Source organism: Erythrolamprus reginae, chromosome 2 (assembly GCF_031021105.1).
Source record: "Erythrolamprus reginae isolate rEryReg1 chromosome 2, rEryReg1.hap1, whole genome shotgun sequence".
Lineage (NCBI taxonomy): Eukaryota > Metazoa > Chordata > Lepidosauria > Squamata > Dipsadidae > Erythrolamprus > Erythrolamprus reginae.
The window spans coordinates 156,949,927-156,973,283 of NC_091951.1; the positions used below are offsets into that span (position 1 = coordinate 156,949,927).

The window sequence follows — 23,357 nt, forward strand, 5'->3', positions numbered from 1 at the left end:
GTCTTAAGTGTGAATGCTGCTTAAAATTGCAAATCATAAATCAAGACACTGGGGGATACCAATAAAGGAGAAAACTTGTAGCTCAGGGTCAAAATGAGGAGTTCTCGGTACAATCTGGACTTAGAAACATAGAAACATAGAAGATTGATGGCAGAAAAAGACCTCGTGGTCCATCTAGTCTGCCCTTATACTATTTCCTGTATTTTATCTTAGGATGGATATATGTTTATCCCAGGCATGTTTAAATTCAGTTACTGTGGATTTACCAACCACGTCTGCTGGAAGTTTGTTCCAAGGATCTACTACTCTTTCAGTAAAATAATATTTTCTCATGTTGCTTTAAACATGATTTGATTGTTTTCTTGCAGACGTTTCATCACCCAAGCCAGTAGCATCATCAGTGATGTTATTTTGGGTAATGGAACATTTGCAAGAAAACAACCTCAGAGAACACCCAAGGAGCCCTGACTGCAGGATGCTGCCACCAGTCATAAATGTGATCCGGTTGCCCAAGCTAAGATCATATAACCGCAGGGGTCGGGTAATAATGTTTGAATTTAAGCCATAACCAACTTTTGGGGGAAGCTGTCATTAATTCAAAATTCCATTAAGCAAATGGTTGTAAGTCAAGGACCATCTGTATCCCTACAAGCCTATTTACAAAGATTAGCAAAAATCTAATGCTGCTCCTCTTTTCCTAATTTCAGGCTCTTCTTCGGTCAAAGAGATTTATGCTTCCTCTTCCTAGCAAATCCCCATATTGCTTCAAGCTCTGGCCACTCCCTTCTTCCGTCTCACTTGATGCATTTGATCCACTCGTCCTTCTCCTCTGTAGTGGGTGCCGAGATGCGGTACACCGTGTGGTTCCCTTCGACCACACGTCCGTCTGCCTCAGTCTTACAGGCCTTGATGACCTGGTCCTTGTTGTCAGGGATGTACAGTTCAAAGCAGTTCTGCAAGAAGAACAGGTCAAAAGTCATTGCTGCACTTCATTAAAAAACTAAGTCAGAAGTGTCAACACACAGAATGCAGTTGACGGAAAAGTCATGAGTTTTCTGCAGCAAATATCAGTTCCCTAAACCAACTTCTGTTAATTGAAGTGGAAAAAACATAAAAGATTGATGGCAGAAAAAGATCTCATGGTCCATCTAGTCTGCCCTTATACCATTTCCTGTATTTTATCTTAGCATGGATATATATTTATCCCAGGCATATTTAAATTCAGTTACTGTGGATTTACCAACCACGTCTGCTGGAAGTTTGTTCCAAGCATCTACTACTATTTCAGTAAAATAATATTTTCTCACGTTGCTTCTGATCTTTCCCCCAACTCAGATTGCGTCCCCTTGTCCTTGTGTTCACTTTCCTATTAAAAATACTTCCCTCCTGAACCTTATTTAACCCTTTAACGTATTTAAATGTTTTGATCATCAAGCAGGAAGATACTAATAATTAAACCATCAATATTAATCTTGAATCAATCACTAAATGGCTAATTTCAAAACTGGTCATATTAATTTCCAAATTCAGTTGAAACTAGCAACTATAGTTAAAAGGCTTCCCAATTTGATTGTTCTTCTGTTGGAGGCCTGAACTATAGAAAAACGGTAGGTATCGTCAAGAAGTGTCTTCATCTCTTCTTTTATGAAGCCAAACTCAGGTTACAGCAATTTACAGAAATGCTAACATGGCAACACTCTGTGGCCTGCATTGGCTGCCGATCAGTTTCCGGTCACAATTCAAAGTGTTGGTCATGATCTTTAAATCCCTACATGGCATTGGACCAGAGTACCTCTGGAACCACCTGCTACCGCACGAATCCCAGCAGCCGATAAGGTCCCAAAGAGTTGGCCTTCTCAAGGTCCCGTCGACTAAACAATGTTGTCTGGCGGGCCCCAGGGGAAGAGCCTTCTCTGTGGCAGCCCCGGCCCTCTGGAATCAACTCCCCCCGGAGATTAGAACTGCCCCCACCCTCCTTGTCTTTCGTAAACTACTTAAGACCCATCTATACCACCAGGCATAGAGGATTTGAGACATCTTTCCCCCAGGCTTATTATAATTTATGTTTGGTATGTATGTGCTGTTTGGTTTTTAATTATGATAGAGTTTTTAGTTTTTTAATATTAGATTTGTGCCATTATAATATTGTTTTTATTGTTGTTGTGAGTCTTCGGAGAGGGGCAGCATACAAATCTAATAAATAATAATAATAATAATTATTATTATTATTATTTATTTATTATTATTATTATTATTATTATTATTATTATTATTATTATTATCATCTACATCCTAGTTCAGATACTACAAAGTTCAACTTTACTGGGCAACCATTTCAGGACAGCGCATATCAGAATTATCCGTGCTTCAGAAATCATTTGGACTGCTTGAGAACATGAGCAGATCACCTCCTTAGGGTAACTAAATCTTGTTTCAGGCTACAGTGCACACCTGGAAAAAGATGCAACCACATTAAAGAAGTGCTGCTCCCTTTATTTATTCACATTTATTATTATTATTATTATTATTATTATTATTATTATTATTATTATTATTATTATTATTATTATTAATTAGATTTGTATGCCGCCCCTCTCCACAGACTCGGGGCAGCTAGAAACAGTGTTACGCTATTAAAATAGTTTTTACCTGCTGGGGTAAAGAAGGAAGTTATTTATTTTTCTTCCTCTTTCTGCTTTTTTCACACACACTGTTTTCTTTGTATTTCTTTTTTGCATGGATGCTTATCTTTTATATGTATAATTCTTAATGATGCTATTTGTATTAAAGAAGTATTGCTCCCTTGTATTAAAGAAGCACTGTTCCTTCGTGATTCAAAACACCTCTTCCAAATCACTTCTGAAGTATGGACAGCCTCAGGAAATGGTTTGTGCACTAAAATAAAATATTCTTTAAAAAAAATTATTATCTCAAGAAACCATCTGATCCAGGCCTATTGTAAAATAGATCAAAGGCAGCAAAGGTAGGGCTTGAAAATGTGGCTAAGTCTTGACCAATTCTCAGAAAACTATATTTTTGTCTCTGTAGGGTTTCCCTGAGCTCAGTGCTTTGGGGGGTTTCATGCATAATTTCCCTTCTCTCGCTGAGTAATAGAAACAGAAACAATTCTACAATGTGGGCAAGTCTGTTTAATAACTCATATTTGCTATCACTTTCCTTGAATTTTCTCTCATGTTCTTTCAAAACATGCAGAATGGCAACAAAGGGGGGCTTGAGAGTTTTCTGAAGGATTCGTTTTGGTTTTGAATCATGATCTCCCACTTTGCTTCCACTAAATCTGCACTTCTATTCTACTAGTTTTTCTCATCATTCCTTTCACCCATTTCCTCCCATGTTGACTGTATGACTGTAACTTGTTGCTTATATCCTAAGATTTTTATTAATATTGCTTCCTCATTGCTTATTTGACCCCTATGACAATCATTAAGTGTTGTACCACATGATTCTGGACAAATGTATATTTTATTTTATGTACGCTGAGAGCATATGCACCAAGACAAATTCCTTGTGTGTCCAATCACACTTGGCCAATAAAAATTCTATTCTATTCTATTCTATTCTATATACTAGAACAGTGATAGCGAAACTTTTTCTCCTCGGGTGCCAAAAGTGCGCACCCTTGCGCTATAGCACAAGCAGACATGCCCACACCCATAACTCGATGCCCCTGCAACCCCCTCCCCAGGCATGCGTGCTTGAACACCCCCCCTGCCCTGCCACTGCGTATGATGCCCCCTGCTCCCATTTCCCAAATTCCAGTGGGCCTGGTAAGCCTGTTTTTCACCCTCTCCAGGCACCAGACACTTTCTTGGAGCCTGGGAAGGGTGAAAACAGCCTCCCCTGCCCCCCTGGAGGTCCTCTGGAGGCCAAAAATGCCCTGCCAGAGCCTCAGTGCAAACCCAAAATCAGCTGAACTAGGGCAACGGCTCACGTGCCAGCAGATATGTGTGTGCCATACATTCGCCATCATGGTACTAGAACTTTAGTTTTGCTTCCCGCAAAAAACTATGTTTTCAACTTTTAGTAAACGTAGTAAAAACAAAAAAACAAAAAGGAACGAAAGGCCGCAAGACCTCCCTCTATTTCACCACAGTCTCCAGGCTTAGTATTACTCACCGGCTTCTTAGAATCTTCCACTTCACGGATGCTTAGATTCTCCAATGGAATAATGCCTCTCGGTTCCTTGTCCTACAAGATGGCCAGATTTGAATCCATCAATTATCTTCTTGGTTGTAAGACGTGTAACAAATGTCCAATCGTCACAAAACTAAGTGGGGGAAACCTCCTCTCTCAGACAAATATATCCAGACTGATGCTTCAAAGGTGAAACTTTCAGAGAGGAGGCCAAAGACCATATATCATAATAAAGTAAGGAGAAAATGGCACGAAACAAGGCCAACAAATATATTGGGGCACAATCTTTTCTGGTTTTCGTTGTGGCATTTGTTCCAATCGTGAATATTTCAGGAGAACAGTTTATGCTAAATACTCCAATTTTATGTTAAAATAAGACCCACCATTTGGAGTAGCACTTGGGTTGTACTTGGGTGAATCTGTACAAATGGCAACTGTTGTGGTCCTCCAGTGGCCTGCAGAGTGGGCAACAGAGTTGGACAGAAAGGAGGCTGGGGAGGAACATGGGCGAGACCTAGAATCTGGAGAAGGACGGTGCCATGCCAGGGATCCAGGACAGGCCATCTGAGAGGTCTGTCCTGCCTTCAGAGGCTGTCGTGAGCGGGGCAGAGGAACAGGGGGGAGCCGGTTGAGCTGCCAAAGGCAAGAACAGCTACAGAGGAAGAGGACTACTCGGGAGTAACACTTGCAGATAATTGGACCCATCCACAGGCTATATAAGTGGAGCACACAGAAGGGCTCGTTGCAGGAAGCAACTTTGCTCAACTCGTGTCACTGTAGCTTGGACTCCATGTTTCTGTTTGGCCTTGCCATGTTTATTGCTAGTTGGTCCTTGGCAGCTTGTCCAGAAAGATCAAGATTCGTGGGCTTATCTTATCTGCCTTTCCCTGAAAGACTGCTGTTGGACTTGTTATCATTGTTTGGGACTTATTATGGCTGGGAATGAAAAGAATTACTAGCCGTTAAAATAAAAGAGGTTTTTGGGGATGCTGCTTGTGCTGAATTATTTGATCAGGAAGCCTAGGTCAGGACAATAAACAACCTGAGGCACTCACCGTGGTGTACTCAAAGTAGTAAAGGCAGTTGTCTGTCAAGATAAACCAGCGTCGCTTCCACGTCTTCACTCGGCCACCTGCACAAGGGAGAAGCAAGCTTGACAATGCGTGCCCGGGCCAAAAAGCTGGCTCTGGACACGAGAGCAGCTAAGGCAAAGGCAGAGCTGCAGCCTATGGGCACAACAGACAGTAGCCGAGCACGCGGTTGCCAAGAGCGCAAGCAGAGCCAGCCCCACACCAGAGCAGCAGGTGGCTTCCAGCTGAGCACAAGAGCTTGGGGGAGTGGGAAAGGTGGCATTGGTCAACCCTAGAATATGCTACGGAAACAAGCCTGCATCTGCTCTGCACGAGGACGGAGAAGAGGCAACAGATTTCCCACTAAGGTAGACTTGCTATGAGTAAAGTCTATACTTCAGCCAGGTCCCTCTGATGAAGGTGGCTCTCTAGGATTCCACCTGAGTTCTAGGGAGCCAAATCTACCCCACCCTCTCGCCACTCTTCTTATTACAGGTGAAAGAAGAGGGAATTTGACAGCCTTTTTTGATCTCAATGCTCTCAACTCTAGCTGACTATGAGACACTATTGTATTTTAAGATACAATAAACTAGGCCAGTGATGGAGAACCTATGGCACGGGTGCCACAGGTGGCACGTGGAGTAATATCTGCTGGCGCGCGAGCCATTGGCCTAGCTCAGCTCCAACATGTATGTGTGTGCCGGCCAGCTGATTTTTGTCTTGCACAGAGGCTCTGGAAGGGCATTTTTGGTTTTCAGAGAGCCTCCGGGAGGATGGGGGATGACCTTTTTACCCTCCCCCGGCTTCAGGGAAGCCTTTGCAGCCTGGGCAGGGCGAAACCTGAGCCTACTGGGCCCACCAGAAGTTGGAAAATAGGCCATTTCTGGCCTCCAGAGGGTGGAGGAAGCTGTTTTCTCCCTCCCCAGGCATTGAATCATGGGTGTGGGCATTTGCACATACACAATAGTGTGCGCCCACACTCTTTCGGCACCCAAGGAAAAAAAGGTTCACCATCACTGAACTAAGCTAAAGGGAAAGTCCTTGATCAAAATGGGTGACAGGCATAGCTATCCCCATCCCCATCCCACTTGCCTTCAAGATGTAATTGGATTTGTGAAACATTACTTGTGCCCCATGCAGAAAAAAAAGGAAGCATGCTAAAGGGCCTGATATTGGAATTTGGTCTTAGCTTCTTTCAACTCCATGCCTTCTAAATTACTATCTCAGACCTATGATTCCCGTTTTCCCAGTCTAAGACAGGAGTCCAAATCACCCAAAGGGTACCCGATGAACAAAGATTATCCCCATGTAAACAGGTTATTTTCAAATGAGATTTTCCCCAATAGATGGGGGGGGGGGATATTTCTACAAGGGAGTTGGCTCAAATGAACACCTATTAAGGGATATGCATGCAGAGATCTCCTTTCTTTTTCCTAAATTCTAAGTACCTCACTGGTAAAACAATCTGGCTTTGGCCAGTTGCTAAACAACCTGTTTATTTTCCCAGTGTGTTTCAGACATTTATCCTTTACCAAGGAACCCTCCAAAACAGAAGCTCGGTGGGAAAGACATAAATCCGGTCAGTTTGTTTCATAGCAATGTAGTGGGTCTTTCTTGGGGGGTCCCCCTCCTCTTTCCCCCAGTTAAACTGTGCCCACAATCAGCCAATAGCTTTTTTTCCTGAAAGTCAAGTCAATGTCAATAGGAAGATTCAGGGAAGCAAATTACTTTTGGCAAATTGTGGCAAACATTTAAAAAAACCGACTTCAGGTTTTGTCAGAGATTCAGAAACTGTAGAAGGAATCAGTACAAATGAGTACTATTCTGAACAGTAACTTCCCAGAGAGACCAGCAAGGTAACGTCCATCCACAAGTGCCTGCCTTCACCCATTAAAGGACAGAGGTTTGCACATCCCCCTTGGGCTAATCTAGCCGGTTTATGCAAGGGGTGGGGGGAATCATGTGGTTCTAAGAGGCAGAGCAAAATTGAGAAGCAAAGAGGCAAAATCAGCTCAACCAGTAGTGGCTACTTTGGCAAATCCAGAATAGCAGAGTTGAGCTAACCAGAGATTACCAGGAGCAAAAATATAAAGACCCACTCAGGGAGATTCTTACCGCCACATATAGGCACAGACATACAACAAGACTTCATTCAAGCAACATAAAAACAAAAAAACAGAAAGAAAGGGACAATGGTGGGTGGAAGAAGCCAATTGCTCCAGATAATGCCTGCTACAGTCCCCAAGGAACCTGGAAAGCTTCAACTGTTGTCAGCCCCTCTTATCATGGAATGACCGACTGCATCGCAAGTCAATATATTAGATAAAGACAAAAGACAGCAAAACCTCCCCAGGAGAGCCAATTGGTAAACTCAGCAATTCTCCAGTTGTATCCTAACAAGTATTTGACAGTAGTGTTTTGCCCATTTCCTTTCACTGTAGACAAAACTCAGTTGGGTGGACAAACAACCTGTGGCAGCAGAAGACAACTTGCAGAAGAACCCACCAGAAAAGAATGCGGTAAGATTGCTTCTAAGGAACAATAGGCCAGCCATCTTTAAACTGAGGCTTTCAATAAGCAGGAAGAGAAGTGAATTGTCCACGATATTAAAACTAAAACCAAACAATTGAGAATAAAGAAGATGATGATCAAAGTTTTTTTTTAAACTGTGAACTGAAAAGCAAAATGTGAAAAGATCTGCCATTTCACCTCTCCTCTTTTTTTTCTTAAAGTTCTCAAAGTAATGCTCTTGTTTGTAGACTTACAAGTGTCAATTTCAAAACACCCTTCAACTTGGGTGAATATGTTAATAAACTCCAGAGTTCCCGTGTATAATTAGAAGGACATTGCCACCAGCAGGTTTCAGTCATCTTTTTCCAACCTTTATCTTTTGACAATTGAGCAACTATGTGTATAAAACAGCTCCAAATTCAAGAAAAACCCTCGTTTCAGAGAATTCCAATTTGCTGCCATATCTGTCACTAAGAAATGCTATGGGCTAAGGACTTATAGTATAATAAATGACAGGATTATTAAAATCACAAAGAGCTCCTTGCTGTCAACTATTGTTCATCCTGATTTTCAATTCGGACATGGCAACTTTTAATAGTTGGGATATATTTTTAATGGCCTAGGGCAGGAGTGTCAACCTCATAATGTCTCGTTGTCATGTGACATATTGCAACTTTTCCTCCTTTGCTAAACTTGGGGGGGGCAGCATGTGATGCATCCGGTCCGAGTTTGACAGCCTTGGCCTAGGGGAGGTTCCTACATTAAAAGATATACCTGCATTTCTTTTAGTTTCACACTATTTTAACCCCTTCAGGCTACACGCCATTTTAATAATAGGATTACAGTTAAAGCCAATATTATATTATTATCAAATGATGGATTCCATCTATTCAGCTGCAAATTCATTGGGTGGCATTAATCAAGCCTCTGCTTTCATCAACCAGGCATCTCCAGGGAGGCTCATACTTTAATAACCATGCAGGCTAAAAATTACAAGAGTTACAGGACTGTGGACTCATTGGGCAGATTCCTGGTTGGGGAAAGTTGTGATCAGGTTCTTATTCCAAGTCCATAAAATAGAAAGGATAAGCTGTTTAAAATACAGTATTTTTGGACTATAAGACGCACCGGTGTATAAAACGCCCCAAGATTACGAAGAGGTAAGAAAAAAAACCTTTTTGTCCTCCTTGGCTTTCTAGAGCACTCTGCAGGGCTCCCAAATCTACCGTGCACCTTGTTTTTTGCAAAAATGAGCCCATTTTTCATCAGTTTTTTTAAAAATTGGGTGTGCATAGGGTTTGGGAGGCCTGCAGAGTGCTCCTGGGGGCTAGGGGAAGGCTGGGGAATGGGAAAAATGCATTTTCACCCATTTTTTGCAAAAATAGGGGATTTTTTTGTATTCAGACACAGCATTTTTTTTTTACCCTCTTTTACGGAGGGGAAAGTCTTATATTACGAAATATATAGTATATAATTAAGGGAAGGATCTTCTTCTCTATTCCAAACAGGACCAGAGCCAGGCTAACTCATTGCCACAATCAATGAAACAACTCATATTTCATTATTCCCTTTTACACTGGCTTGTTTAGTGCCCCTGGTTGAAAATTACATATGACCAATAAGGATTCTGCATTTAAATCTGCTCTCATTGATTGTTTCCATTTTCTTTGCTTCTGTTTTTAATAACAAGCAGGGAATATGAATGGGCTCCTGTTAGGGAGACCTTTCCTACCGGAAAGTAATGGGAGGGAGTTAGTCAACGGAAGATACTTTAGATTTGAATGAAAACACCCACTATGCTGGGGCCTTGGGGGAGAGGTGAAGAACATAATTTCTGAAAACCATGGGAATTGCTAGGACATTGTGTAGTACATAGAAAAGACTCAAAGGTGCTTTTTCAGGAGGCAACTGGAGTTTCTTGTTTTTTCTTTTGAAGACGTTTCGATTCTCATCCAGGAAGCTTCTTCAGCTCTGACAGGATACTGGGGAATGGAAGGATTTATATATCTTGCAGACAGCTGGTCACCTGCATCCTTTAACAGGTTGTTGTCTATCTCTGTTCTCAGGGTGACCTGAGTCGGGCTCCTGGTTACTGTAGCCAGCAATTTTTCCTCTGGAAATCCATTCCGACTCCCACACCATTCAAAGGGTGATCATTCCAAACAGTATAGCTAAAAATCCTTCCATGTCCCACAATCCTGTCAGAGCTGAAGAACCTTCTTGGATGAGTGTTGTGGTTAGCTCTGGCCCAGCTCCTGCCCCAAGGACTGTGGATGTGGGGAAGACATCCACATGCTGCAAGCCTGTTTTGCCCCCGGTGGAATCTGATGATGAAGGCTCCTCTGGTCAAGAAGACATGAGTGACAGGGAGGAGGAGAGTGTGGCAGACAGCTCAGAAGGAGATCAATTATCTAGCTCCTCCTTGGATTCAGAACAAGAGTTAATGATACAGCCACGCATGCGGAGAGCGATGCATAGGCAACAACAACTGAGAGATTATTATCAAAGAAAATGAGGCCACCTGTGGTTGGGTGAGGCTGTGGGAATTAGTGAGGCTGCTATAAATAGCAGCCTGTGGGTTTGGCCATTGTGGAGGATTATCTGATCGTTGTGTTTCGTGACTGCTTTGCTGACTTTGATCTTTGTGTGCTGATTTTTCCCCGCTTTGAAACTAAACCAGAGCAAAGTGTGTTTCACTTTGTGAAAGAAGGACTGTGAATTGCCTCACAGCTGCAAGCTAAGTATCACAGAACTGATAAGAGACTTGTACAAATTACCAGTTTGTTTGGAGACAAGTGCTCTTTGCTATACCAAAAGAGGGCTTGGTTTAAGTGAATTTTCATTATAAAGAACATTGTTTTGAATTTTCAAACGTGTGTGTGTCTGAAATTTGTACCTGTGAATTTGTGGGAGGAGTCTACCAGAGAGCCCGACAGAACAGATGAGAAGTGAAACGTCTTCAAAAGAAAAAAACCCCAAGAAACTCCAGTTGCCTCCAGAAAAAGCACCATTGGGACAATCCTGACCTGCATGGCTGAGAAACTCTACAGACTTTTAAATGGAAAAAAGATTCATGATTCATCTTACAATGATTTAAGTTCATTGGCTGCATGATTTAGGGCGGATGAAGATTCATGACGGCACTGCAATCATCAAGACCGAACTATGACATCTGGAAAAAGCCTCCTGAAGCAACCACATTGCTGTGAACTGCCCATCCCTGCCTAAGACAGGAATGGTAAAACAATTCTGTGAAATACATAATGTATTAATCTGTGGTATTCTAAGTGTAGCCGAAATACAACTCCTAGCATCCTTCAAACTTAATGAGAAACGGGTTTCCCCCCCCTGTAATATCTAACCCAGAACAGGTCAAACAACATTTTGGAGTTGGAAGTCATACTTTATTTTTAATCATTATTTTTTTCAACCTGTCATCAACACCAATTTTCAGTGATACTAAGGGCGAGGTGGGGTAAAAGAGGAAAGCTGACAATTCTGAGCTCTTTTTAAAAAAATGGGGTTGAAGATATTTAAACCTGCTTTTCTTGATCGTTTAAATTATTTGCATCTTTTTTTTAAAGTATTACTTAAATATTACTTAGTATGACTGAATCTATAGTCATATAGATTCATATAGAATCTATATGAATCTATAGTCATATATATATATATCTCAGCAAAAAACATGTGATACATACATATATGTGTGTGTGTGTTCTCGTAGATTTTCACGGGTACAGGTATGACAGTCTTGGTATATTCGGGTTTCTTCCCGTGTAGGATTCAGGAATTTCTGGCGATGTTTCGACGAGGTCCCACTCATCACCTTCAGGCTGGTGCTTCTGTCCTTGTTCTAGGGCGAACAAGGACAGAAGCACCAGCCTGAAGATGATGAGTGGGACCTTGTCGAAACGCCGCCAAAAATTCCTGAATCCTACACAGGAAGAAACCCAAATATACCAAGACCGTCATTCATAAATATGTATGCATGCATGCATGTATGTATACACACATACACAGACACCTACATACATACATTCAGGATTACAGTCTGATGGTAGAGAATATGTATGTATGTATGTATGTATGTATGTATGTATGTATGTACGGATGGAGATAGATATATAGATAGATGATAGATAGATAGATAGATAGATAGATAGATAGATAGATAGATAGATAGATAGATAGATAGATAGATGATAGATAAGATAGATAGATAGATAGATAGATAGATAGATAGATAGATAGATAGATAGATAGATAGATAGATAGATAGATAGATGTGTCACATGTTTTTGCTGAATTTGAAATTTAAGGGAGACTAGGTTAGATCTATTTCGGCCTTATTTTGGCCTCATCAGCTAGCCATACCCTCACTGGGACTTAAACTTGCAACCTTGGCCTTGTAAGGCAGAGAATTAATCTCTAGGCTACAGTATTCAATCCCTTCAGTCCCAGTGAGGGTATGGCTAGCTGATGAGGCCAGAACAAGGCCGAAATAGACCTAATGTCATGTGACACATACAGAATATAGTTTGTCGGTTATGAATAAATTAACTGCCTTGGAAATGGCCCTGGGTTGGGCCGAGAGGCAAAAAGGAAGCTGTGATGCTCCTTCAATATACCAGGGTAATTTGACACAAAAAACATGTAACCCTTCTCTGGTACAGAGCTGAAGGGATTGGATACTGTAGCCTTGAGGTTAATTCTCTGCCTTACAAGGCAAAGGCTGCAAGTTCAAGTCCCAGTGAGGGTATGGCCAGCTGATGAGGCCAGAACAAGGCCGAAATAGATCTATCGTAGTCTCCCTTAATTTTCAAATTCAGCAAAAACATGTGACATATATTCTCTACCATTAAACTGTAATCCTGAATACTTTCAAAGGGATGTGAGGATTCCTCAAGCAAGGGCAGCATCCCATTCCAAAGGAGGAAGAGTCCTCAGAGTGTGTGTGTGGGGGGGTGTTATATAAATCCAATAAAAGAACAAACACTTCCCTCCCCCCGCCTTATCATGCCTTTCCTAGCTCCTGCCCCTCTGAAGCCCAAACCCACAGCCAGGCCTAGTTCTGACAATCGGAAGTACTTCAGGCCTTTAGAACTCGCCATACGGCCAATAAGGCTCCACAGAGCAGGACTTCTCCGGCTCCCGTCCACCAAACAATGTCGGTTGGCAGGGCCACAGGGAAGGGCCTTCTCTGTGGCGGCTTCGACCCTGTGGAATCAACTGTCTCCAGAGAACCGTATTATCCCCACCCTACCAGCCTTCCAGAAAGCAGTTAGAACCTGGCTTTTCCGCCAGACCTGGGACTAGGAAAGATTGAGTGAATGCATGACTTTTGGGGTTATTTATGTATTTTAATGCTATTTGCTATTTTTTTATTGTTGTTGTATTTTATACTGTTTTTATTTGTTGTGCTTATTGTGAGCCGCCCAGAGGCCTCTGGAATTGGGCGGCATATAAATATCATGAAATAAATGAATGAATAAATAAACACTCTGACAAAAGACATCCAGCAAATTCAATGTGAATTTTAGAAAAGGAGGATGAAGAGGACGGACAGCTGCCCGATTCCTGGTTTGGGAAAAGTCACCGCTCTCTTTTCTCTTTCCACTTTGGTGCCCAGCAGAACGCAAGCACTTCAACTCCCCACCTCTGCCCCCCCCGCCACCATCCACGTCTCCCCCACCCCCCCAGTTCCCCAGGGACTGTGCAGCCAATTAGCAGTGATGGCAACAACAGCAATACGAGTAACATCAGCAGCAGCAAGTAAAAATAAAAAGAGAACAGAAAAAAATAAAAACCAAGCAAGCACTGCAGCACGGCCTCGGGCCCCAGCAAAGCTAGCAAGGAGATATGGGGGTACGTACCTCCTGAAGTTTGGGGGGCAGGGAAAGGCAGAGCCAAAATCATGGAAACATACAAATGAGGGAAAAAGAAAATTAAAAAACAAAGGACTAAAATTTGCCCTTCGTGCACATTTCAATCAGCAGTGGGCACTGCCCAAGCTAAACGTTGTTGAGCCAAAGGGAAAAGGAGGGAGGAAGAGCTCTCTTTAAAGGGAGTCAACATATCTCCTACTTTAATACCAAAAGGGGGGGGGGCTGATACTTTTCTGGGGCTACCATGCCAAGGATGCCATGAATGCAGCAGCCGCTGGGATACTTGATAGGAAGGTTCACCTCTCCTGATTTAATTCTTGCCATTGGCCATATCATGAAGGTGTTTGCCACGCAAACAGTTGACCGAGGAGTTAGTGATTTTAGTACCAAGGCAGTGGTGGGGGTGTTAAAATGACCTGGAACCAGGAGACCTCTAGGAGTGGGATGGGAAGGGCAGCATGCATCATCAAGGGCCAAAGGGGTCAGCCAAAGAACAGCCATATGTGGAGAAAACCAGGGTTATGTCCCACACAGTCAAGGACAGTGGTCCTACCTGATCCACCTTTGTTCTCCTGTTAACCCCACTTCCTCCAACCCTCCTCCCTCTGGAACACAGCAAAGAGACCTTGTTTCTCCCTCGGAGTGAATAATGGAAACCTCCACCCACTTCTCTGTCTTTACAGGGAAAACATCAGTCTCTCCTTTGCTGTGCTCCTGAATTGCACAATGCTGCTGTTCTCCTTTTCTTAAAAAAAAAAGAAGATGTCACTTGAATAGACATCATCATGACAATTCTAAAAAAGTTTCGCATACGATGACGGGGATCTTCCCCATTGTGGTTGACTCTTGAACTTAGGACCTTGCTATTTGGACAAGTCTTTAGGCTACGATGTTCACTCCACTCAAGAGGGGGAGGGGGAATCATTATCTTGTAGATAAATAAATCGGGACCATTTATTCCATTTTTCTCTTTTGTTGCCCCCGAGAAAAGTGAAAAGAGGAAATATCCAAACCAGGAGATAAAGCAAAATTGGATTTCAAATACAATGTTGGGGATCTCGGCATTAATACCGTCACAATGTGAGACACGTTTTTTAAAACAGTTGCCACGGAAGTTGAAATGCAAACAACAAAACATTTTGTCTTTGGAATGGAAGTAAATTTGGAGGTTGTTTCCGGAAATGGAATATTAAATGTTGGACTCTCCATTTCACTTCTAAATCCTTATTTCTTTTGTTTCTATCAGCCTCTCTTGCTAGATGGCAAAAATCTACCCTAAACCATGATCACTTTTATATCTAAGGGGAGGCCGACAAACAACAATAGTAAAAACAGACACTGTCTTATTCTGATTGTCAATTTGGCTATAATTTTATGGATTCATCTAATTTAGATAGCCACCCATTTCACAGAAGGTGACAAATTTATGCTGTCTTCTCAGTTACCTTGACTTGCTTGTGAAAAATCTCTTCCAAGCAGCCTTCAATTTTTACCCTGAGCCACAATTCTTTTTAGTTCTTCTGCATATGCAGTTTAAAAATTCTGCCCAAATACTGCAGCTATTGTTTAAAATGCTAAGCCAGCTAAACATGTTGGCTCGGAAGGCACTTAAATTTCTTATGTGCAGCTACTCAAAGTTCAGTGAAATATTTTTCAATATTTTTTTATTGAATTATAAAACTGAAAATGGAAGGGATTTCAATTTTCCAGTGTTTGCTGTGTAATTGAAAGCCATCATATTTTCAACTATACAACTATTTAAATGGAATACCTTTTATGATACAGATAGACCACAGTGCCATCATCACATGGGTATCAAGGCTACTTAGAGGAAAATAAATTTTGAATCTACCTTCTAAAGCACCATAGCTTTCCTATTCCCATCACAGAAAATGGAAAATTTGGACAGTTTGCTACCGAGCTAAGAGAAACATTATTGTAATTACTGTAATTACCAAATGTATTAATCTTATATTACAATTATATAGGAAAATGTAGGTTATTATGCGCACTTGCAGTAGTACACAGCTGTATTACTATTGTACAACTATCGGTATGTATTCAGAGGTGGGCTGCTAAGGTGGAACGGTGACATGTGCTCGGCCCCTTGGCTCTGAATGCTAGTGGAGTCCAGCACAATTCTGCTACTGTACCTGTGCATGTAGAAGAATCACGCACGGAGACGCAGGTGTGCCTATGTTTCGGTGTGGTTTTTTGCTTCCGCGCGCGGGGAATGTATTACTCTGTATGTATTACTAACACACTTATCAGTTTACTCCCAAGACTACGTGAGGACAGATCCAGGTTCCATAACTGCATTAGCAGACCTATATAAGTTCTGTCATAAAACAAGATATTGTGATCCTTGGTTGCTTTTTTTGCATGCCTTGATTGAAAGAAACAGAAGAAGAGGGATAGAAAAAGTGGGGACTTAGAATCAGATCTCATTTTGGACATGAGCCTATGTCTTCTCCCTGGTTCAAAGTATGAAAAGTTACGTACGTAGAATAATTTCGTTAATTTAATTCAGTTCAGATTCAGCAATTACAAGTTCGACCATTTAGGAGATTTCCATTTTTCAGGTTTGGTTTTTCAGATTTCAGGTGATTTAATATTCCTACAAGAGAGGGGACAGATAAAACTCTAGACCAGTGTTTCCCAACCTTGGCAACTTGAAGATATTTGGACTTCAATTCCCAGAATTCCCCAGCCAGTGAATGCTGGCTGGGGAATTCTGGGAGTTGAAGTCCAAATATCTTCAAGTTGCCAAGGTTGGGAAACACTGCCCTAGACAATCACCCATTCCTTAAAGAAGCCCGGAAGACTTTTCAAGCCAAATCCTGGCAATTGTGGGGTGGGAAAACAGCTTTGAGTGAACACGGAAAAGGAGCCAAGAGCTGCACAAGGAGAGCTGGTGAAGGCATCCTAGTTAACACTGTCGGTGAGTGCAGAGCTGCTATGCGTGAAGTGATGCCAGAGACTAGTCTGAAAAAAGGAGAGTGGGAAACCAGGGCCCATCGCTGAGCTTCTCTCTAGGCGGCTGTAGGTGCGCGTTTTGGAACTAGATTCACCTGCCATTCCTGGAACCCAAGTAACCTGCCTTTTTTTTCTTCCTAAGTACATTCCTTTGCCCAATTTCGGTCAGACTTGGTTGGCCAAGCCAACTGAAAGAGAGCCATAGGAAGTTACTGAGCACTGCAACCCAGGCCTTCCTGACTGGGCACGCTGTTCAAGGAAAGATAATGAGAAGCTCTTCCAAGGTTGTATAGCTGGCCCTTTGTGCTGGGCTGTGGCCACCGAGCCCCATGCAAAGAGGGTCCTCCTGCTGAGCTCCCTGCATCCCATGCCACACCATCCGCAGCCCTGCTCCTTGTGGGTCAAGGCCTTCAGCCTCGTGCACGGAAACACACACTCACTCACCTAGCTTCAGAAGCCAGCCTTCGCGGTCCGGGTTAAAGAAGGTGTGCGTCAAGTCATTGCCATCATCCTCGGGGATTTTGAAGGGCTCGTTTTTTATGCTGTCATAGAGATTCTGGTGGGAGGGAGGAGAAACACGGGGTGGATCACTTCCAGGCAGAAGTTCTGCACCACCTTTTCAACATTGCACAACTTCCCAAGAACCCTCACTTGAGTTTTGGAAGCTCAGTATTTGAGCAGGGGATACTGGCAAGGACAAGATAATAATTATTATTATTATTATTATTATTATTATTATTATTATTATTATTATTATTTATTAGATTTGTATGCCGCCCCTCTCCAAAGACTCGGGGCGGCTCACAACAATGATAAAAGCAATATTATAATGGCACAAATCTAATATAAAAAAAACTAAAAACCCTATCATAATTAAAAACCAAACAGCACATACATACCAAACATAAATTATAATAATAAGCCTGGGGGAAAGATGTCTCAAATCCCCCATGCCTCAACCCTACCTTGGGCCTACACCAGATAGGTTGGGTAGGCCCAACCTATTCCTGGGTCCTTGGAGAGCCTGTCAGGCAGATAGACAGACAGTCAGAAGGCCCTCTGTTCTGGTGATTCACCACCGTCACGGAGTTCTCCATTGCGGCCTAGTCCCAGAATTCCAGTCTGTTCTCTTCCCACAAAACTCACCCGGAGCAATTCCTCAGGTAGGTCCCCGCCGTCATTGATGCCACGGTTCATAGCGATGAAGCGCTCCACGGTGGGCTTGTCCTTAACGTTGGGATTATGCAAACTGGTGTTCAGCATGATTATGGCGAAGGAAAGCACATAACAGGTATCTGGGACAGAAAGAAAAGGGAACAGGGGATTCAAGACAATTTGGGAACATAGTACACGCATCGGACCAGATTACTTGCAGGACCGCCTCCTGCCGCATGAGTCCCAGCGACCGGTGAGGTCCCACACAGTCGGCCTTTTCCAGGTCCCGTCAACTAGACCAGTGTTTCCCAACCTTGGCAACTTGAAGATATTTGGACTTCAACTCCCAGAATTCCCCAGCCAGCGAATGCTGGCTGGGGAATTCTGGGAGTTGAAGTCCAGATATCTTCAAGTTGCCAAGGTTGGGAAACACTGAACTAGACAATGTCATTTGGTGGGACCTAGGGGAAGAGCCTTCTCTGTGGGGGCCTTGGCCCTCTGGAAACAGGTCCCCCCGGAGATCCGTACCGCCCCCACCCTCTTCGCCTTTCATAAGAGTCTTAAGATTCATTTATGCCGCCAAGCTTGGGCTGATTAGATCTTAGCCCCTGGCCAATGAATGATTGTATAGCTGCTGTGCAAATGGGATTTTAGATAGTTGTGTAATTTTAATTTAATTGGATTTCATCTTATTGTAAACAGTATTTTTATATGTTGTAAGCTGCCCCAATTCTTCGGAGAAGGACAGCATAGAAAGCAAATCAATCAATCAATAGTCCAGGCTATACAGTAACAAAACATAAGATCAAATCCAAATTAGAGCCTACAGGTAATCATTCGACTTGTGGCCACAATCGGGGGCTAGAATTTCCGTTGCTAAGCAAGACCGTTGCTGAACGAGTCACACCCAATTTTACAATCTTCCTTGTCATGGTTAAGTGACTCACTGCATTACACAATTGTTAAGCATCGATCCAATGATCGTAAGGATCGCTGACTCCCCCATTGGTTTTGCTTGTCAGAAACCAGCCGGGAAGATTGCAAATGACAATGATGTGACCCCAGGATACTGCATCCCATTGCCAAGTGTTTTGATCTCATGGTCAGGGGATGCTGCAATGGTTGCAAATGGAATTGCTTGTAGCTTACTTTTTTTCAGTGCTGTTGCAACTTCCAAATGACATTAAAGAAATGGTTGCAAGTTGAGGACTACTTGCAAGGACAATCTGATTTTGAAAATCTTTTGAAGCTCTAAGCCAATTGGGGTCACTTTACCTGAAATACTGTCTGTTACCATATTTATTTCTATCAAGTGTATCAGTGTATCTATGGATATTGAAGCGGATGTCCAAATGCCGCCTCTATGTTGGCTGAGGCAGGCAGGGTTCCCTTGAGTACCATTTGTTGAGCGTCAAGGGAAGGGGAGGGTTTTGCCTTCTCTTTCTACTCAAGATCCCCATGTACAATTGGGGGGCCACTGTGTGACACAGAATGTTGGACTCGATGGGCTTTGGCCCGATTCAGCAGGGCTCTTCTTATGTTCTTATTCTGCATTTAATATTTTTATAAGTAACTCAAGGTACAGAATACTCCATGCAACTAGACTTACAATCCTAGCTTTAGAAAGCTTAGAATTACATCATCTAAGCATAGCCCATAAAATCATGTGCTCCACAACATTCTTCCTGTCAACGACTACTTCAGCTTCAACCACAATAACACATGAGCACACAACAGATACAAACTTAAAGTAAACCGTTCTAAACTCGACTGCAGGAGATAGGAATTTAGTAACCGAGTAGTTGATGCATGGAACTCACTACCAGACTCTGTAGTGTCATCTCCTAACCCCCAAACTTTATTCTTAGACTTTCCATGGTTGACCTCTACCGATTCCTAAGAAGTCAGTAAGGGGCGTGCATAAGTGCAGCAGAGTGCCTTCCATCCGCCCCGAGTCTATGAAGAGGGGCAGCATACAAATTTAATCGAAACATTTAAATATGTTAAAGGGTTAAGTAAGGTTCAGGAGGGAAGTGTTTTTAATAGGAAAGTGAACACAAGAACAAGGGGGCACAATCTGAAGTTAGTTGGGGGAAAGATCAAAGGCAACATGAGAAAATATTATTTTACTGAAAGAGTAGTAGATCCTTGGAACAAACTTCCAGCAGACGTGGTTGGTAAATCTACAGTAACTGAATTTAAACATGCCTGGGATAAACATAGATCCATCCTAAGATAAAATACAGGAAATAGTATAAGGGCAGACTAGATGGACCATGAGGTCTTTTTCTGCCGTCAGACTTCTCTGTTTCTAATAAATAATAATAATAATAATAATAATAATAATAATAATAATCCCCCATCCTAATGTTTCTCTCTTACTAGTATATAGTATTTCTTCCTCCGCCTATTTTCTCCACAACAACCCTGTCAAGTGGGTCGAACTGAGAGAATGCGTGTGACTGGCCCAAGTACTCATCTGGCTTTCACAGCTAAGGTGGGGCTGGAAAAAGCATCCTGGGATCCAGTCTGGTGATTTCATCATTAGACCAAACTGGCTCTCACATAAGACTTATTCATTTCTTCAAAGGCTGCGTGTGCCCACAGAATAAATATGTAGCTAGTAAGGGAGAGGGCTGTTGAGTAATGGCATGCTTAGGAAATAATAGCTTTCCCTGAAATATGCATGAGTACCGTCTTTCTAGTGGCATACAACACTGGGGAGGTAGTGGTGGTTCTCACCTCCTTTTAAATAATTCAGCTAAGATACATTTTAACTTGACATCGAGGTTTATTTTGTTCATTTTGTCCATCTATGCCATTAATGTTTTTGATTATAACTGCTTCATTTTTCTATTTATGAAATTTGCTGTCCATCTGATCAAAACGTAACTCCATTGCTGAGTTGTTATAAATTACTCTAAGATCCTTTGTTATGCGATGGCATGCCAGCAAAAACATCAACAGCAAACTAAGAAGTATAACTGAGCTCTTATGTTTCAAATTCTGTAAATCCTGGATCATTCACAAGTATTACCACTACTTTTTTTTTTTAAGGAGGGGGACATTATTCCCCCATTTCAGTTAGAACAGAAACAAAGACCCCTCGGAGAGGGGCAGCATTCAAATATAATAAATGAATGAATGAATGAATGAATGAATAACATTTTTAGTTCTTTGTTTCCATCTTCATTCATTTCAGTGCTGAGTCTTCTTCACTTTCATCAATGAAAGTGAAGGTTCATTCAGCATTGTAAACTTGAAGGTTGTTTTTTTCTAGAAACCTTAGGGGTTAATTTAACTCTGCATATCATCCACAAGTTAAAGTGACAACAAATTAATAGAATAACAGAGCTGGAAGGGACCCTTGGAGGTCTTCCACTCCAACTCCCTAGTCAAACAGGAAACTCTATACCAGTGTTGGTGAACCTTTTTTTTCCTCGGGTGCTGAAATTGTGTGCCCACACCCATAATTCAATGCCCCCTGCTGCCCGACCCAACATGCATATGTGCACGACCCCCCCCCATCCCCCCATTTGCCAACTTCCGGTGGGCCTAGTAGGTCCATTTTTCACCCTCTCCAGGTTCCAGAGGCTTCCCTGAAGCCTGGGGAGGGCGAAAACATCCTCCCTCACCCCAGGAAGTCCTCTGGAGGCTGGAAACAGTCCATTTTCCCACTTTCAGTAGGCCCGATAGACCCATTTTTCAGCCTCCCCAGGCTCCAGAGGCTGTCTTGGAACCTGGGGAGCGTGAAAATGCCCTTCCTCTCTCCCCAAAGGCCGAAAACGCCCTCCTACAGCCTCCACGTGAGCTGAAAATCAGCTGGCCAACACATACATGCACGCTGGAGCTGAGATAGGGCAATGGCTCATGTGCCGGCAGATAGGGCTCTGCGTGCCACCTGTGACACATGTGCCCTAGGTTCGCCATCATGGTCCTATACAGGGCTAGACTACGTTGGCTCTTCTATGACATGTGGACTTCAACTCCCAGAATTCCTGAGTAACACGATTGCCTCAGGAATTCTGGGAGTTGAAGTCCACAAGCCATAGAAGAGCCAACTTACCCAATCCCTGCCCTATTCCATTGCAGACAAATGGTTGTCCAATCTCATCTTAAAAACCTCTAATGTTGGAGCGCCCACAACTTCTGGAGGTAGTTGTTCACTTACCTGTTGACTGGAACACGCCAGGGTTGCACTGACAGTACCGTTGCGCAAACGCTTCCATCATCCGGTCAATTTTTTGCGCTTCACCTGGCAACCGAAAGCTCCAAAGGAATTGCCTGTAAGAGCAATAAAAATTAAGCCCACGTCCACTTGTGTGCTGTACAGTTATGAGGAAAGACATACCACAAATGACATTCTGTGAATCTTTCCCCTGGTAAAGGGTTGGAAATATAACTCTTAGAATTTCTGGCCTACATAAGCAACCAGCTGAGAATTCCTACAAGCCCAGCATATCTGATTGGGGCTAGCTTGACAAAGAAAGTGTTGTGAAAAATAAGGCTGGTTCAAGGCAGGAATGCTTCAGAATTGTCAACAAAGCATTGGCATACTTCTGGTAAGATCAGAAAAACCTGTTTTGAGGCTGAAATAGGATTCAAAACTTTTTTCCACACCTCTACCCACAGGCCACATCAGGAACAGAGCAGATCTGGACTTTCAAGTGCTACCAGACCCTCAGTAACTCCCATAGCCCCAGCCAACATGCTGTATAATCAGGGATTCTGGTTTGTGTGTGTGTGGGCCTTTGAGTCAGTTTTTCAGTCACTGTGATGTGGTTTGCCATTCCCTGAGTTTTAGGATTGAGAGTGTAAGCAACAGATCCATTAGTGAAGAGTCCAAGTCAGCAAATTGACAAAATTGAACGGGTCCAAAGACGGGCTACAAGAATGGTGGAAGGTCTTAAGCATCAAACGTATCAGGAAAGACTTCATGAACTCAATCTGTATAGTCTGGAGGACAGAAGGAAAAGGGGGGGCATGATCGAAACATTTAAATAGGTTAAAGGGTTAAATAAGGTCCAGGAGGGAAGTGTTTTTAATAGGAAAGTTAACACAAGAACAAGGGGACACAATCTGAAGTTAGCTGGGGGAAAGATCAAAAGCCACGTGACAAAATATTATTTCACTGAAAGAGTAGTAGATCCTTGGAACAAACTTCCAGCAGACGTGGTTGGTAAATCCACAGTAACCGAATTTAAACATGTCTGGGATAAACATATATCCATTGTAAGATAAAATACAGGAAATAGTATAAGGGCAGACTAGATGGACCATGAGGTCTTTTTCTGCCATCAGTCTTCTATGTTTCTATGTTTCTAACTTTATTGTGTTCTGCCTATAATACAAGAATCTCTCCAGATTTCTTGCCTTCTTCTTGGGAATAACCAGATAAGGTTCCATGAAATTTAGGGTGGGGAGTCAGCCTTATGCCTCTTGTGGCTATTCAAGGGCCCAAGGCTAGCTCCCCTTCCTGCCTGGCTGGGAGTTTCCAAACATTGAGAGGTTGACAGGCTCCAAATCACATAGTTGGCCTCATGCCTAAGGTAGGTCTAGACCTCATCGTCTCCCACCCTCTAGCCTGGTGCCTTTAACCACT

The 23,357-nt window shown here is 42.6% G+C and overlaps 1 protein-coding gene across 3 annotated transcripts in view; it reads right to left on the reverse strand.

The window, feature by feature from the left end:
- CYTH1 (cytohesin 1) overlaps positions 1–23,357 on the reverse strand; it is a 96,042-nt gene that overhangs the window by 3,035 nt on the left and 69,650 nt on the right. For all 3 annotated transcript variants that reach the window (XM_070740154.1, XM_070740155.1, XM_070740156.1), the window contains exons 7-12: positions 21,927–22,039; positions 17,747–17,895; positions 17,045–17,156; positions 5,211–5,287; positions 4,138–4,209; positions 799–953 (exon numbers count right to left, since the gene is read on the reverse strand). In XM_070740154.1, the coding sequence (XP_070596255.1) occupies positions 799–953; positions 4,138–4,209; positions 5,211–5,287; positions 17,045–17,156; positions 17,747–17,895; positions 21,927–22,039 (678 nt within the window). The remainder of the gene's footprint in view (positions 1–798; positions 954–4,137; positions 4,210–5,210; positions 5,288–17,044; positions 17,157–17,746; positions 17,896–21,926; positions 22,040–23,357) is intronic.